Source organism: Ramularia collo-cygni, assembly GCF_900074925.1.
Source record: "Ramularia collo-cygni strain URUG2 genome assembly, contig: RCC_scaffold01, whole genome shotgun sequence".
In the NCBI taxonomy this organism is placed as follows: Eukaryota; Fungi; Ascomycota; class Dothideomycetes; order Mycosphaerellales; family Mycosphaerellaceae; genus Ramularia; species Ramularia collo-cygni.
In genome coordinates this window covers 4,642,656-4,656,530 of record NW_019716255.1, presented here as the reverse complement: position 1 = coordinate 4,656,530, position 13,875 = coordinate 4,642,656, and the positions used below count along the sequence as shown (strand labels likewise).

Genomic DNA, 13,875 nt, shown 5'->3' with positions numbered 1-13,875 from the left:
TGCAGCTTGGTAAGTGTCCCCTACCCCTCCTCCCTTCCCATTCATTCACTAACTTGCTTTTCCAGTCCAGGTCAAATCCTCCCGCCATTCCCCACTCCAACACATGGCGTCGGCGCAAACCTCAAACCCTTCGTAACCGTAGCAGACGTCCTCGACCAAGTCCCCAAACTCCCACCAAACCATCCCTTGGCATACGCTCTCCCACGCGACCCAAACAAAACCCTTCCGTGGGACGCCAATCTGCCTCTACGCTGCTGCATCACCGGAGACGGCGGAATCAACAACTGGCATCCCAGTGGCAAACGCCTCTTTTCATACCAGGAGAAGAGCCAGCTGCAGGGCTTCCAACCCACGCACAAGTACCACTTCGACACGAAGAAGTCTTTGGGCAAGCAGATTGGCAATGCCGTGCCGCCGGTGTTCGCAAAGGCGATGTTTGAGACAATCATTCCGTGTTTGGAGGAGACAGATGAGAATATGAGGAAGTGGCGGTTGGCGATTGAGGCGAAGAAGGCGCATGCGGCGAGGAACCCGATTGTGCTTGATTAAGTGAAAAGCAGTGGACGGGAGGCAAGGCTGGAATTCGCAATGAGAATGAGAGGGGGTGTGTTTTGTTTATTACAGGTGCCAGCGCATTTGACGTGGTCAGAGGCCTCGGAGACGAGCAGCCCATTGCTTCAGCATGGCTACGAGATCGCGGACAGACCAATGAGATGAATTTTGTGCCTGCACTTACTCCACCATTGAGTCTTCCACGTCTCCTTCCTCATCATCCTCTTCGTCGCTCAGATCAATGACCTGAGTTGGACGAGGAGCTGTAGAGGGAGGTGCCCGGCTTGAAGCTCCAGTGGGATGCGGCTCTGGCTTGGGTCTCACAGCAGCAGCATCCTTTGTATCGTCATCCTCAGCATCATCATCAATCGAGAGGGCGCGATTTTGCGTGGCACCATGGCCTGTATCGCTGTCGTCGTCCTCTTCCTGCTCTTGCAATTCCCTGCTGCGCTGCAGTCTCTCAATCTTGCGGACAATCACCTTGTCCACGCCCAAATCGTTTTTGGTGAGTTGCTCCTGACATCCTCCCACCGGACAGATTACGCACTTCTCGCCATGCCGCTGTCCAGGGCCGGGAACAGTGCGTCTCGCGGAGGCGTCTATCATACCAAGTATGGCATCCTTCTCGAAGCTGTGTGGACACTTTTTCGACGTGTATGGGTAGACAAACTCCCGCAATGTAAGGAGACACTTGGTGCTGATCGTGGCCTTGCTGATAGCGAGATCATCGTCCTCTTCCCCGTTCTCTGCGTCTACATTGCGATTTGTGATTCCAGGCGCTGCTACACCACCTTCACTGAACCATTTGCTCTTGTCCTGTGGCGGAACGTCTTCCTTGTCTTGGTGCACTGCGTCATGAACCACTTCGCGGAAGTTGTAGTATGCCTCAACTTCTGAGTATCTCTCGGCTTGGCTCATTGCCTCATAGCGTAGCTTAGCGTCTTTGAGATTGGTGCGGAACACTTCGACAGGAGCGCGTTGTCCTGGAGTGCCACCAGCAGGGTCGGTAGGCGTGAAGTCTGGGTATTCCTCCTCTCCTGCAGAAGCCTCCTCTTCCGCCTCTCCATCGTCCTCACCATCCTCACCATTGGTCCGCCGGGTCCTTCGTTGAGTGCGGGCATTCTGTGTACTGGCTTGTGTGCTGGCCGTGTTGTGTGCATGTTGCTCAGCCTTGGCCAGCGACTGCTTGATGGCCTCGACACCGTGCTGGTGGTCCACTAACTTGCGCATGCTCTCCTCCATCCGCTGTGTCATACCGTCGACTTTGGCCTGGAATTGCGCCAGATTCCGCTCCAGCGCCGTTTGCTCCTCGTCCTGTCCTTCGTGCTCTCGCTGCCGCTTCTCCCGTGAACGCTTCGCGCTCGCCGTTGCATTGGTAACACGGTCATTCATTTGAACAGCCGTATCTGTGAGCTGCGTCTGCGCCTCCGCCAGGCTCTTGCTGAGCTTCGTCAGGTTTGCCGAACGCGACAGCTGCGCCAATGCTCGCTGTGCGGCGGGGTTCAGTGGAAACTTCGGCGGCTCATATTCTGGTCCAGCTGTGCTGCGTCCTTGCGTTGCCTGCGTCGTCGAAGGGCGACCTCTAGACATGGTGGACATGTTCATCTTGGCGGCGGCGTACGTGATCGTGGTATTGTGGTATTGCGGTATTGATGGAGGAGCGTGCAAGAAAGTCCCCCACTTGACGCGTTCGCGACGCGCTCCATCTAGTTCTACATCATTCACATGATTAAGGTTCAACCGCGGGCAGCATCAACATCAACTTTCATTACAGTCTCATTCATACTAATCATTTCGGCTCGTAAAATCTAACTTCCTCCATAGCAATGTCATCTTGACTCGAGCCGAGCCTCTTTGAACGCATCGTGGTACATAGATCCTGGACCAATGGACGCAGCACAGGCACGCATTGCACAATGATAGTGCCTGTGATCTCCGAATTATACCAGATGTTGCTCATTGCCAACCTCCAGAAGTACAGCCGGTCCTTATCATTGCCACTGTACTTCCACTCGTTTCGAATGGTCGACTGAATCGCCACGACCATGCCGAGACTCATTGTAAGACAGAGCCCTATTTTTTCTTTCCTTTTCATGTCCATATTCCAAGTCAGGATCCATGGGAACAACGCAAACACAAAGTCCATAAGGATGTTGTAATCTGGATCACATGGTTAGCAATGTGTATCGGACAACTCAGCGAGCTCATCGACTCACAATTTCCAACCTCCTTGAACTTTTTGCGTACAGACGAATCAAGATAGAAGTCTAGTCGATACCAGACATCATACACGTCTTTCCCAGAAACTTTTCCCCATTCTACTACAATCTGGTGCTGTCAACAACGATGCCACTCGGCTCCATGAAGGAGATGTTGGACGTACCTTGGCTAGATTGTAGGAGAGCATCGACACGATGCAGAACCACAAGACGGCATGACACGCCTTTCGGTGTGAGAACCCTCTTGTGAGCTTGAGCAGTGTCACAGCAAAGGCAGTCTTGGTCAGGCTTTGACCCAGCAGAGTACCGCAAGAGCTCACGATGATCATGATGCGCATCCTATCGTCCCATTTCGGGACAACGTATCCCGTAGCGTACTCGACCGTTATCAAGATGTTATTGCCTGTGAGGATGACCTGTAATGGTCAGCGACTGAGTTGGCGTCGTTTCGAGGTACGCTAGACTTGCCCATGATAGAAGTAGAATGTAGTCGTCGTACCAGAGTCTGTGATTTCGACTTCTCTTGCTGTATATACGTGCAAATAGGAACGCAGTAGCACCGACATAGAGTGACCAGATACCAGCGTTGAGWTGTGCAGAAGGGTTGACGAAGTCTTTGCTGATCAGTACCAGATCGTCTGGATGGAGAGAGTGTACACACCTATCGCGGGTTTCTTCGAAGCGCTGCCCATGGTGGGATGTATATGCCGGGTAAAGATATTGTCGAAGGGAAACAGCACAGAAGATCTATGAGCCTCAAGATTGGTATATCAAAGAAAAGATGGTGGCGAATATGTCATGTTCGCACTGAATCCAAGAAGGAAGTCCTGCGCGACAGGTACAGACACGTTGGGGCTCCTCTTCTTGGCTCTATCGAGAAGGACGGTGACACAGTTTCCGACCGTTTCAAGACCTGGTTGTGGGGWTGGGTGCTAGTCTTATCTCGATTGTCATTTGACGAGTGCAGTATTCGCAAGATCCGCTGGGTCCAGAAGATTTCTTCGGCAAACGCAGACGGTTGCTGGAACWCGCCCCATAGTCGCAATGGTAACGACGTCGATCTTTGAACGATGGCCAGACTGCTTAGTCGACATCGCGAGGAGTGATCATTGTAACATACTGGGCTAAGCGCATGTCCCGACACAGTGGTCGCCAGTCCCGAATAGATTGCATATGCAAACGACCTTCTCTCCAGGCTCTACTCCGAGAATAAGCGTGACTTAGTGAGGACATATCTCCCTTTGTATCGATCTCTGAAGACGATTCCTCAGGACCCTTGCATCGCGGTCAATCCATAGTGTGATTTAGTTGCATAGCGAAGCGGTCCGCCGGAGCGTGAATAAACTCCGATGCAGGAACATGTCATGGCCCATTCGGTTAATATCTCTCGCTTAATATACAGCGGCTGCTTTTTGGTGGTACACCGGAAGTGCCTCCTCTCAAACGGACTGTCAGTCTTTCGTGACTTGGAAGAGATCCCTACCATGCAAGGATTCTTGGGAGGTGCAAAATCTCCCGATGCAGCCAGACGCTGTAATCCTTGAGAGGAGTGCTTGATCCAGCCGTGGTCCACGTGCTCAACCTCGTTCGTGTAAGTGAAGACGTTCTGCCTTCTTAGTGTCCAGTGACAACCCCGCCTGTCTGGCAACTAGGAGATGTCCCCAAGCGAATGGTACGGTAGTGTCGGCCACACATCGGCTTCGAAAAGCTACGGTCCACTTTCACGAGCTCCATCTTGGAATATATAAGATCAAGATCTTGTAGAAATACCAACATGCTCGCGTATCTGGTATAGTCTGAAACGTATTCATGCTACGCCAATTCCCCGGAGACGGTTCAGTGTGGCACGTGGGGCCGCCGGAAATCGATCGTTTTATGGCGCAAACCGCTTTCATACAGACTCCACAAGCATCTCCATGCGTCAGTCCATGCCGATGCGATGAAATCGAGAGCTGGCGGTGCCTCTTGTGATCTCTGCCATCTGGGTATCTAGAAAGATCGGCCCCGTGACGAGGACGAGTTGGGATCGATCAATCGATCACCGGGCCTCCTCCCCGACGACGGTCCGCTGTGAAGACATCGATCACTCATTACGGACCGCACCGACTTGATCACAGAGACGCATTCGGCTGGCTCTGCAAAGTCTGCACAAGAGAGAATGTCATGTCTTACTCCATTGGTATATACACCCCCTCCATGCTGCTGCTCCAGACTGCGATGTGGCTTTGCTGGCATCGGAATGCCCTTTGAGACGATCAACCTATGGTCTGCTACAATGCCATTACTTGGTGATAAAATTCAAGTAGTCGGCTACGATCAGAGTCACCATTCTGTAACACCGTCAGTCCACAATATCGACCTAACACGGAAGTTCACTTACGCATGCGGCGCGATACGTGTGTAATACGTCGAGAAGCCACGATAGAATCGCAAAGGACCCTCCTCTCGGATGACCTTCTGGAAGCAGTCCACCATTCCCTTGTATGGAAGCTTACCATCCGGACCTCGAGATTGTTTCTGCAACCGGGTCTTCACAAAGTCGAATGGGAGACTGAAGAAGGATGCGAAGAAGCCCGCGATTGCGGATGCCGTCAGCGTTTGCGTCCGAGGACCCATCGTGTCCATGGTCTTCAGTCGTGCTTTTGCTTCTGAGAAGAATGCGAGTTGTCCAAAGTTCAACGCCATTGCGCGCACCACGGTCGGGTTTGCGCCAGCCCAGAGCCGAGCAACGCCCTCATTCTTCGCGATTCTCATCAGCGCATCGCCGACACCTTTGTAGTTGGCCCGCTCAGCTTTGGGCTTCAGACCGTCGCTTTGCATACGGATCAATGCCAAATCAGCTGGATTGCCAATGAACGCAGCGATACCGCCGGCTGTCAAACCTGCCATCGCTCGCTCTTTAAAGCCAATAATCTGGCCCTGACCTTCCGCGCGGGCACTGAGACTTTTCATGAAAGTATCGAAGAATCCAAGTCGTGCTGTGGTGTAAACAGCTTGTCGTAGGAGACCTGCACTCAGACCAGTGTAGAGATCCATCACCCTCCCAGCAGCAATGATGTCCTTTGTGATTGTGATTGGCGACGGTCGCGGGCCTGTTTTGACACCCTCACCGGCAAGCTGGAGGCGGACCTTGATCATGTCGATTGGCTGGATCACCGTGGTAGCGACCATACCGGCAGCACCTCCATTAACAAAGGGAAGGGCAGCTCGCATAAATGGCGACTGCAGAACTTCACGGGAGGCTTGTTGCGGGTTCTCAGAAGCCTTCTGCATCGCTGCAGGGGCATCTGCTGCAACATCTTTGACTGCTGTAAGGGCCGCTTCAGCCTTGCGTCTCGCGGCCTCGATTGCGGAAGCCATTATCGCGACGTCCTGACTATAGGCTTAGGTGGTGCAGGTTGCGATGGTGGTCGATAGCTTCGTCAAGCTTTCGCGAATGGAACTGGATCTAATCGCAAGGAGGTCTTGCTGTAAAAACTGCGCCCAAGTCAGAGGGATTCCGTATGACTATATTGCATATGCCAACACAGCTGCAACTATTTCGAGCCGTCATGCCGGCCGGCCTTTACACTTTGATAACCGAATTGTCGCGACGCGATTCCGGTTGATCCCGCAGTGTTACTCACATGTGAAGACTGGCAGGATGCTCGAGCTCCACAGCAACTTCGCGTCTGAGCTCTCGTTCTCGGGTCGGATAGGCAGGTCGGTAGTGGTTTAGGAATCGCACAGCAATGTATTGTAATACGATTTGATATGTAGGATGATCGTCGAGGCTGTCCCAGTGAGAAGCTTATGGATCTTACTAGGTATTATCGTCAGTCGCAGTCGCAGTAAAGGATGGCAGGAACGGGTGATTCAATGTATTATTCGGAGCTTCAGAGCTGACCTCGTGTACCCTAGGTAGCTTCCATTGTACCTACCTGGTATCTGCGGGGAAAACAACCACTCGAGGCGCCCAGCTCTACGAGGCCACATGGAAGTGCAACACGCACAGTGCTTCGGAGCGACGGCAACCCTGTTCGAGCCCATTGTTGCTCCATGGTACCTTTAATCGTGACAGGAAGGGAAGCAGCGTGGCTTATCAGCACTGGCAGAAGCAAGTAGGCCCTCGAATCAATTTGCTTTGTCCAATTTCCTTCCTACTACACGCATGGGTCATTGCCGGAGGTGTCCGACAATGTCGGAGTATTGAGTGGGGTTGCTTACATCCTTGTCTTGTGCGCAAAAGATGAGAGTGCAGGACAGGTTGCACCGGATAACAGGGGATTGGAGGTAGGAAACAAGTACTTAGACTGGGAAACACCATATGCATGAACGCTTCAGCGCGAGTGTGTAGGTAGCCGAGCTAAGCAAGACCCTCTTCGTCAACAGCACCATCTCGTGCTTCGAACTTCATGAAGCTATCGGGCTCACCATCCACACCGCAGATCTGCTGCCATGCAGCCTTAACGCTATCCAGCAAGCCCTCTTCGAGTGCAAGCTCRGATGAGAGCGAATCGAGCACAACCGTCGAGCCACTCTGTGTAGGAGTGGCAGCTCTTGAGCTGAAACACTGTTGATACTGCATGGTCCACAAGACTCGGAGGTCGTCAGCCTCGCTCAACGATTCGATCAGCTTCCGCACGGCTTCGTCAAGGCGGACAAAGCCGGTTACACTTGGCTGAGAAACAGAGGCATATAAGACACCTGTGACAGCAAGTTAGCCTATGCGCGTGCAAATAGAGCCGATGTTTTGCGAAGTAGGTCCAAGGACGAAGTATCAGGTTGTCAGAGATGGTTTATTCTTCAATGTAGTTCAGACAATGTAGATAAGTATTCATAAAATCGTTCATCATTTCGTTGTGGGTGCGGTGTGCATTGGCGGGAAATGTGGAGGATGATACGTACTTTGTCCAACAGGACATTCGCCAGACTCACTGGAATGCGCGAATATGTACACTGGCGGGTCGCCATCATTGCTCGTCGGCATCATAACAACGGCACCTGCCGGCACGGGTCCTCCCTCGCAGGTCGGTGGGAACAGGGCAGTCAATGGCGATGATATGATCGAGATGCTTTTCGATATGAGTGTTCCGGCCGATGCTTCAATGGACGGGGGCGAAGGCAGGTCTAGATGGGTGCCAGTCAGCCACTTGGCAGACACCTTGTCTCCACCACTAAGGGTGATCTTAAGGCCTGCATCTTCATCGGCGCGGCTCTCAACCACGCCCTGGCCGAGAACGTAGACACCGCCTCCTACAGCACAAGCACGGCAGGCCACCTGGCCTACCTCTGCCAGTCCACCCCACTTGGGAAGAACAGCCCCAAATCCCGGACCGAACAGCCCGATACTTGTCAAGTGTCTTGCGATCCTGGGCACCGCAAATCCGACCGTGGTATGCTCGGCTGGCTGGTTGCTCAGCGTGAGTGCGAATATGGGTGCATGTGAGGCGGGCGGCAAGGCGAACTTCTGCTGGAGGAAGGTGGAGAAGACCATTGACCTGTCTGCATGCCAAGTGTCTGGCTGACTTTCGCTGGCGGCGACAAAGCGCAGGAACTTCATAAGTGACCTCTTTGCCTTGAGATCGAGCGCACGATCTTGGAAGACATCCTCTCTTCCACCTGGCACCCTGGTGAGCGTCGCGGACCCTGTGGAGGCACTCTCTCGCGTGTTCAGGATGAACCAGGATCCAACCGCTTGGAACTCGAGCTGATTATGCGTTTGAGATGAGACCAGCGACGATAGCAGAGCTGAGCGTGTGTAGAYCWGGTGTGGCGCCAACGCAAGCGAGTAGGCCCGAGCATGTGCCAGCTTGACCGACTCCTGATCCTGCTCAATATCGAGCTTTTTCACTCCCGCAGTACTGAAAGAGCTTTGAGCAAACTCTTCTAGCGGCGCGGAGTGCTTCTCAGCCCATGTCTCGGCCTCAGCGAGACTGAATGCAGCTTCGTCGCCGCCGTAGTAGTCGTTACGATCGACATGCAAAATCGTCTTTCCGGAACGCGACAGAGCTCTTCAGCGGAGTCTGCGTTAGTTAGCCCGAGTCTGACTGCCAATCGTTGGACAAACATACAGCGCGAGTAGCGACTGTGGTAGACCCGTGCCAGAGATGACCACATCCCAGCTGGTTCCGTTGAGGGTTTCCATCGTGGTGAGATGATTTTGATCACATGGTTGTTGTAGGAAGGTGAAGGGAGAGGATGAGATCCAACAGCAGAGAAATGGATGATCGTTCGCCAAGACGCTAAAGATCTCTGCATCAGATTCATTTCCAGGACTTGTCTGAAGTTCCTTCATCATCGCACCCATCAACGAAGCAACCTCATCCGTGATGCGGAGTTCTAGCCAGGTCTCTTCACTGCAGATCTGCGGGTGCGAAAGAACGAATTCAAGTCCGCGTATCTCCCGCCTGGAAAATTCTATGATGGTGCGGGTCGTGTTGGACAGACAGCATATTTTGAAAGCACAACGTGCTAAAAGTCGCCGGTGTATCTTGGATCTCAGAGCTCCTCGTCTGCGGTGCATTAGGTCTCCTGCAGTCCAAGCCTGTGCAATTCTKCGCCCGTATCGACGTCAAGTGTATCTTAGGGTTAGGGTTGGGGTAGAAGTCGATGACAGCTTTGCTCGACAACAAACGCCTACATGCGGGACAGTGTACTGGAATGCGGCAATTSACATGATAATTGGTTTCTGCATGTTTGCGGTGTTGTCGGTGTGGTTGCACTGGGTTCTGTCGAAACGGAACGATGAGACAGTGATAAACTACATGTACAGGAGGGCTCGAGTGTCTAATTTAGGTCGCAAATGGAAACGTATCACTGGTTTGCCTATTTGCAATGCAACAATACACTCATTGAATGAGGCGACAGGGAACACAAAGGTAGAACACAACAACAAGCATTGGATCCACAAGAACGACTGCATACACACATCGCCCGACTGCAGCAATAAGTTCTACAGCTTCGAGAGAACGGCATCCGCCCCAGACACCTAGCCAGCAAGTCAATCGGATTGCCATCGATTCGGGGAATGGATAACCTACCGTCACATTGCGAGGTGATTCCTCAACATCAGCAGCAGAAATGGTGCCGTCTTTCTCAACGATCATCGCCCAGCGACCATTGCGATCCCCCATTCCAGCGTCCCAGCCATGGTTTTTGCTGAAGAAGCTCTTGGTATCGCTCATGAAAAGGATCTTGCTATCGGGCCCGACGCCGTTTACCTTGGCCCCTGTCTACAGTCAGTCCTGTATACGTAAAGTTGAACATACAGATGCGCTGCATACATGCTGCCATGACCCAACAATCATTGCTTGCGATCACAACGACAAGATCGACGCCCTTCGAGACAAGCTCATCGATCTGCTGAATATAAGGAGGAATGTGACGAGCCTGACAACCCTATTGAGGATCAGAGAATGTCCTTGCAATGTCGAAAGAGATCTCTTCCTTACTGGTGTAAAAGCACCTGGAACCGAGACAATCACAACACGTTTGCCGGCAAACTCCTTTGACGCATCGTACGCCTGTGGAACACCGCAGGCAGTTGGATCAGGATCGGTTATCGGAGCCCATCTGTAATGACGAGGTATGAGTATCGATATGCGTGCCAACAAGAGGGAGAAGAAACGAACTCGAACTTCACGTCGGAAGGGAACTTGTCGCCAACTTTGAGAGGAGCCATTTCGATACGTCGAGTTTTTGATCAATGAAACATTGAATGTTGTGTCTCGATGGTTTTGTTCTGGATGTTTCCCGAGGTCCTCAACAATTGACACGTTCGGCAATAGACGGCATCATCAGCACCGAGTTCGGCGGCTTAGTCGGCTCACACTTTCTCACGGAGGATCTCCGAGCACCCAACACTCCACACTGGATTTCGGGTCACGTTACTTACCATGGACGCGCTGCCGCTGCGGGACCTATTGGACGCGTCAAGCCATGGCCTGTGGGATGGAAGAATCGTAGCGACGGCAATATGTCTCATACTTGCTTGGCTGGTGTATCTCCTGGTTCGGACAGATCCTGAACACGGTGTCGATTTTTCTCTCCCACCGCCTGAGCAAGCGAAGATTGGCTGGCAGGGAAAGGAGCTTCCAAGCCCGTCCATCAAGGTGACCGGCTCAAACGCTATACAATGCTACGCTCCTGCCACTGGACAGTTGATCTCCCTCATCAACCCTGCCACACCGGACAAGATCGATCGGTTGATCGTTCGCGCCGCCGCCGCACAATCGACATGGAGCAAAACGACTTTCGCTCAACGTCGTAAGGTGCTGAAGACTCTTCTAAAGTTCATACTCGACAATGAAGCAGACATTATCAGAACCGCGTGCCTTGACAGCGGCAAGACCAGGGTTGATGCCTTGTTCGGAGAGATTCTTGTCACCGCAGAGAAGATCAGGTGGATGCTTGACCATGGCGAAAAGTCCCTCTCGGCCGACGGGCGTTCTACCAACCTGTTGATGTTCTATAAGAAGAATGAGATTCGCTACGAGCCTCTGGGAGTTGTTGCCGCATGTGTGAGCTGGAAGTAAGTCGCCGAGCTTCAGACGAACATATTGCCCAGCCACTGACTCTTCCCAGCTACCCGTTTCATAATTTCCTTGGTCCAGTGATATCGTCCATCTTCGCTGGCAATGCCATCGTTGTCAAAACCAGCGAGCAGACTGCCTGGTCGTCCGTATACTTCGCCAACATCGTTCGGGGTGCATTGTCAGCCTGTGGTTTTGATCCAGACGTCGTCCAGGGCTTTGCGTGCTGGCCAGAGACAGCGGAGCACTTTACTTCGCATCCAGGACTCAGCCATCTGACATTCATCGGGAGCAGACCAGTGGCCCACGCTGTCGCGAAGAGTGCATCCAAGGCGCTGACGCCTCTGTGTGTAGAGCTCGGTGGAAAGGATGCTGCCATAGTCCTGGACGATACCAAGCAGCGATGTATGTCGAGCGGGGAGATGGAAAGAGTATGCAGTATTTTGATGAGGGGTGTGTTTCAATCGTCGGGACAGAACTGTGTTGGTACAGAGCGCATCATTGCTCAGCCAAAGTCGTACGAGAGACTCATCGAAATGCTGGAGCCTCGTATCAAGGGACTTCGACTGGGGAACGACCTTGACCCTGAGACAACCGTTGACTGCGGTGCCCTAATCAGTCCCACGTCCTTTGACCGTCTGGAGCATTTGATTGCGGAGGCAACGGCAAGTGGCGCGCGGCTCCTCGTGGGTGGACATCGGTTCACGCACGAGCATTACCCACAGGGTCATTACTTCACTCCCACTCTCATTGTGGATGTGACGTCTGACATGAGGATAGCTCAGGAAGAGCTCTTCGCACCCGTTTGTGTATTGATGCGGGCGGAAAGTGTTGACGAGACTATTGAAATTGCCAACAGCACGGCATATGGCTTGGGAGCGAGTGTTTATGGACCCACTTCCACATCACGGGCCCGAGATGCACTGAATCATGTTGCAAACGGCTTGAAGGTGGGGATGGTCGCTGAGAATGATCTTGCAGCGTACTATGTCTGCCAGCTGCCATTCGGTGGTGTCAGGTACGCTGTGTTCTTCTCGCAATTGAAGTTACATGCTAACGTGTGWCCTGTTCAGGGGATCGGGCTACGGTCGTTTCGCTGGGCAAGAAGGCCTGCGTAGTGTGTGTAATGCGAAGTCGATATGCGTGGACAGATGGCCCTCACTCATCAAGACGTCCATCCCGGCTAACCTTGATTACCCAATGCGGGAGGGTGCGTGGAGAGCCGCAGTGGGTGTTGTCTTTCTCGGCTATGGAGAAAACATGCCGCGAAGGTGGCAAGGGATCCGTCGACTTGTGGGTTTCTGATAGGAGGACCTAGGTAAGCGTGGGTGTGGCAGGAGCGGTAAGCACAGCCGGCCAACAGGTCTGAGATCGTCTCTATCACAAGACAATTCGCCCAGGCTTCGGATAGGTGTCATACGGTGCACGCCTGACTTTCTGTTCCACAGTTATAACGGGCAAGCTCAGACATGATCGCGTGTCGCGAAGCTCCTCGCCCCAATGAAGAGCTCATTTGGAGTTGCCGGATGTAGACGGTAATGATTCCGGAGCTGGATCAACAGGTAGCATACAGAAACAGCTCCGTAGCTCGGAACCGTCGACCAATACCAGCGTCTCAGCGAAGCGAACTAGCGCCCATATAGCAACTTGGACCATGCTGGTTACGCCCACAGGACGTGGGATGAATCGACTTGCTCTCCACGAAATACATGCGCTGTACTGAAACCTTGAGCTGCAGTAGTCCAATGTGGATCCACATTCACGGACTGTGAGTGGGCGCGTGATGGGATGGGGGTGGTCGTCGAATGGTATATATTAATGCCACGGTCGGCCACTCTGCTTCTCTTTCCACAGCCAAACCATCAAGGTCATCATCACAAAGCTTCACCAACACCACACCACTTCAAACCAAAAACCAACAAACCATCCAATCAAAATGGGTCCATGCAACTGCAACTCCGGCTGCTCCTGCGCCAGCAAGGAAAGCTGCAACTGCGTAAGGTCCCTTTCCGCTCTCGCCGGGCGCTATCCTTTTTGCTAACTCGATGTTCTCTACTCGCAGAAGTAAATGCAACGACACGATATGTCTGAATCAGACCGAGAATGAGGGAATGCCATGTCAATGTCCGCTCCATTCCCATTCGACGATGATTGCAGCATAGGTCCAGGAAGTTGAGGGGAGGAGAGGAGGAAGATTGCATTGTGGAGGAAATAAACGGAGACACGGAACGCTCATTAAACACATCAAACCAAATCATATCCGTTCTCCAAATCCTGCTTGACATGTCCTTGAGACGGTGTTGGTGAATGTGATTGTGATCTGAGCTCGAGCTCGAGCTCTCACATGCTGAGGTGTCCTGCTGACCGCATGCCAAGCGGCTCGCTTCCACCCCACGTCAAAGCCGTTTGGCCGCCCACATGTTCACATGCGATGCGACCCTGCATGAGAACCACGTAATCCGACGATTGATTATTATGCTCGCGCGGTAGCCTGCAAACCGCGGCACGAGCTTGTAGCTGTCAACAGCGGACTTTGGTCAAATCTCTGCGTCTGTTTGCGTCTCTGCAAACTTGTCCAGATATTTGATTGA

The 13,875-nt window shown here is 52.7% G+C and overlaps 6 protein-coding genes; 2 read left to right on the top strand and 4 right to left on the bottom strand.

Annotated features, from left to right (window-relative positions):
- Positions 1–732: 732 nt before the first annotated feature.
- On the bottom strand, positions 733–3,463 carry RCC_01507 (uncharacterized protein; the record flags this gene model as incomplete). XM_023766801.1 has 5 exons in its annotated part: positions 733–2,258; positions 2,425–2,712; positions 2,769–2,880; positions 2,936–3,174; positions 3,433–3,463. The coding sequence occupies 5 exons, from the start codon at positions 3,461–3,463 to the stop codon at positions 733–735; spliced, it is 2,196 nt and encodes a 731-aa protein (XP_023622569.1).
- A 1,589-nt stretch (positions 3,464–5,052) lies between these two features.
- RCC_01506 (related to dicarboxylate carrier protein) lies at positions 5,053–6,131 on the bottom strand (the record flags this gene model as incomplete). XM_023766800.1 has 2 exons in its annotated part: positions 5,053–5,101; positions 5,152–6,131. 2 exons carry the CDS (start codon positions 6,129–6,131, stop codon positions 5,053–5,055), a joined length of 1,029 nt encoding a protein of 342 aa, XP_023622568.1.
- Positions 6,132–7,116: 985 nt separating this feature from the next.
- Positions 7,117–8,898, bottom strand: RCC_01505 (related to rab geranylgeranyl transferase component A; the record flags this gene model as incomplete). XM_023766799.1 has 3 exons in its annotated part: positions 7,117–7,457; positions 7,659–8,764; positions 8,825–8,898. The coding sequence occupies 3 exons, from the start codon at positions 8,896–8,898 to the stop codon at positions 7,117–7,119; spliced, it is 1,521 nt and encodes a 506-aa protein (XP_023622567.1).
- Positions 8,899–9,705: 807 nt separating this feature from the next.
- On the bottom strand, positions 9,706–10,434 carry RCC_01504 (related to peroxisomal membrane protein; the record flags this gene model as incomplete). XM_023766798.1 has 5 exons in its annotated part: positions 9,706–9,741; positions 9,794–9,981; positions 10,037–10,151; positions 10,205–10,325; positions 10,385–10,434. The coding sequence occupies 5 exons, from the start codon at positions 10,432–10,434 to the stop codon at positions 9,706–9,708; spliced, it is 510 nt and encodes a 169-aa protein (XP_023622566.1).
- A 214-nt stretch (positions 10,435–10,648) lies between these two features.
- Positions 10,649–12,589, top strand: RCC_12196 (related to oxidoreductase (Msc7); the record flags this gene model as incomplete). XM_023766797.1 has 3 exons in its annotated part: positions 10,649–11,283; positions 11,337–12,302; positions 12,358–12,589. 3 exons carry the CDS (start codon positions 10,649–10,651, stop codon positions 12,587–12,589), a joined length of 1,833 nt encoding a protein of 610 aa, XP_023622565.1.
- Positions 12,590–13,089: 500 nt separating this feature from the next.
- Positions 13,090–13,446, top strand: RCC_12197 (uncharacterized protein; the record flags this gene model as incomplete). XM_023766796.1 has 2 exons in its annotated part: positions 13,090–13,280; positions 13,347–13,446. The coding sequence occupies 2 exons, from the start codon at positions 13,090–13,092 to the stop codon at positions 13,444–13,446; spliced, it is 291 nt and encodes a 96-aa protein (XP_023622564.1).
- Between the last annotated feature and the right edge of the window lie 429 nt (positions 13,447–13,875).